Source organism: Rhincodon typus, chromosome 48 (genome assembly GCF_021869965.1).
Source record: "Rhincodon typus isolate 14 chromosome 48, sRhiTyp1.1, whole genome shotgun sequence".
In the NCBI taxonomy this organism is placed as follows: Eukaryota; Metazoa; Chordata; class Chondrichthyes; order Orectolobiformes; family Rhincodontidae; genus Rhincodon; species Rhincodon typus.
The window spans coordinates 3350558-3351566 of NC_063379.1; the positions used below are offsets into that span (position 1 = coordinate 3350558).

The following is a 1009-nucleotide window of genomic DNA, read 5'->3' on the forward strand; positions in this document are numbered from 1 at the left end:
GTGTGAGTGTGTCAGAAAGACCCCAGTGAGTGACCATTCCGTGTTGTGCAGGACGGGGTGCGAACAGTGAGGAGCGGCGAGCTGCGCTGAAAGTGGCCGAGGATGTCATCTCCCAGCGGAACTATCCATCAAACACCCAGGTAACCCCGCGACATCCGCGAACTGCATCAGGGCAAGGCCATTCAGCCCATCGATAGAGAGAGAGATTCCAACCCTCAACACAACCTCTCCTCCTCCCCCAGCGTCTGATAATATTCCCCGTCTCCGTCCCCACTTCCCTGAACAACCCCCACCCCCAGTCAAAAATCTTCAGCCCATTCCACCCGTCTCGCTCCTCAGAGCAGGGGAGCAGCCGCTAAAGCTCCCCCCCCACCACCCCCCACACCCCCAGCATCGCGAAAGGCCCTGTGGCCCGTCGTACCTAGCCCCCTATGCCGACTGCGTGGTTTATACAGACACAGCGAGTGTAGAGCGTTTTTCTTCCACCCCAAATGTTTCCTGAGATCCCACCACCCCCCCCCCCCCCACCCACCCTAAACCACTTCGTCTTTGGCCAATGGCCCTTCTGGTCCTAGCCCAGGCCCCCTTCCCCTCTCAGCCCCGTCTGCTCCAGGGGAAAACGAACCCGTCCCACCCCCAGCCCCTCCTCCTAGCGGAGGCCGTCCATCCCAGGGAGCCTCCCGGTGGAAAGGCGCAGGAAGGGTTCGTCAAGGGCTAACGGGGCCAGAGCTCGAATCCCCGGAGTCCCCCGTCGACCCCCTCCTACCTCCCCAAGAGGGGGAAATGGAATTTAGGCTGTCACCCTGGGAGGGAAAGTAATGGTGACCATTGGATCTCCCATCAACCCTTATAGAGACTCATCTGGTTCCCTGACGACCACTGGGGAAGGAAATCCACACGGAATGGACTCCTGCTGTTCCCTGTGTAACAGGCTGGAGAAGGGGCTGAATGGCCTCCTGCTATTCCCTGTGTAACAGGCTGGAGAAGGGGCTGAATGGCCTCCTGTTCC

General features: G+C 60.1%; 1 protein-coding gene across 1 annotated transcript in view; it reads left to right on the plus strand.

The window, feature by feature from the left end:
• Positions 1-1009, plus strand: part of LOC125488009 (macrophage-capping protein-like) — a 12311-nt gene that overhangs the window by 10310 nt on the left and 992 nt on the right. Inside the window, exon 6 of the mRNA XM_048620750.1 lies at positions 52-140. Coding sequence (XP_048476707.1) covers positions 52-140 — 89 coding nt within the window. The remainder of the gene's footprint in view (positions 1-51; positions 141-1009) is intronic.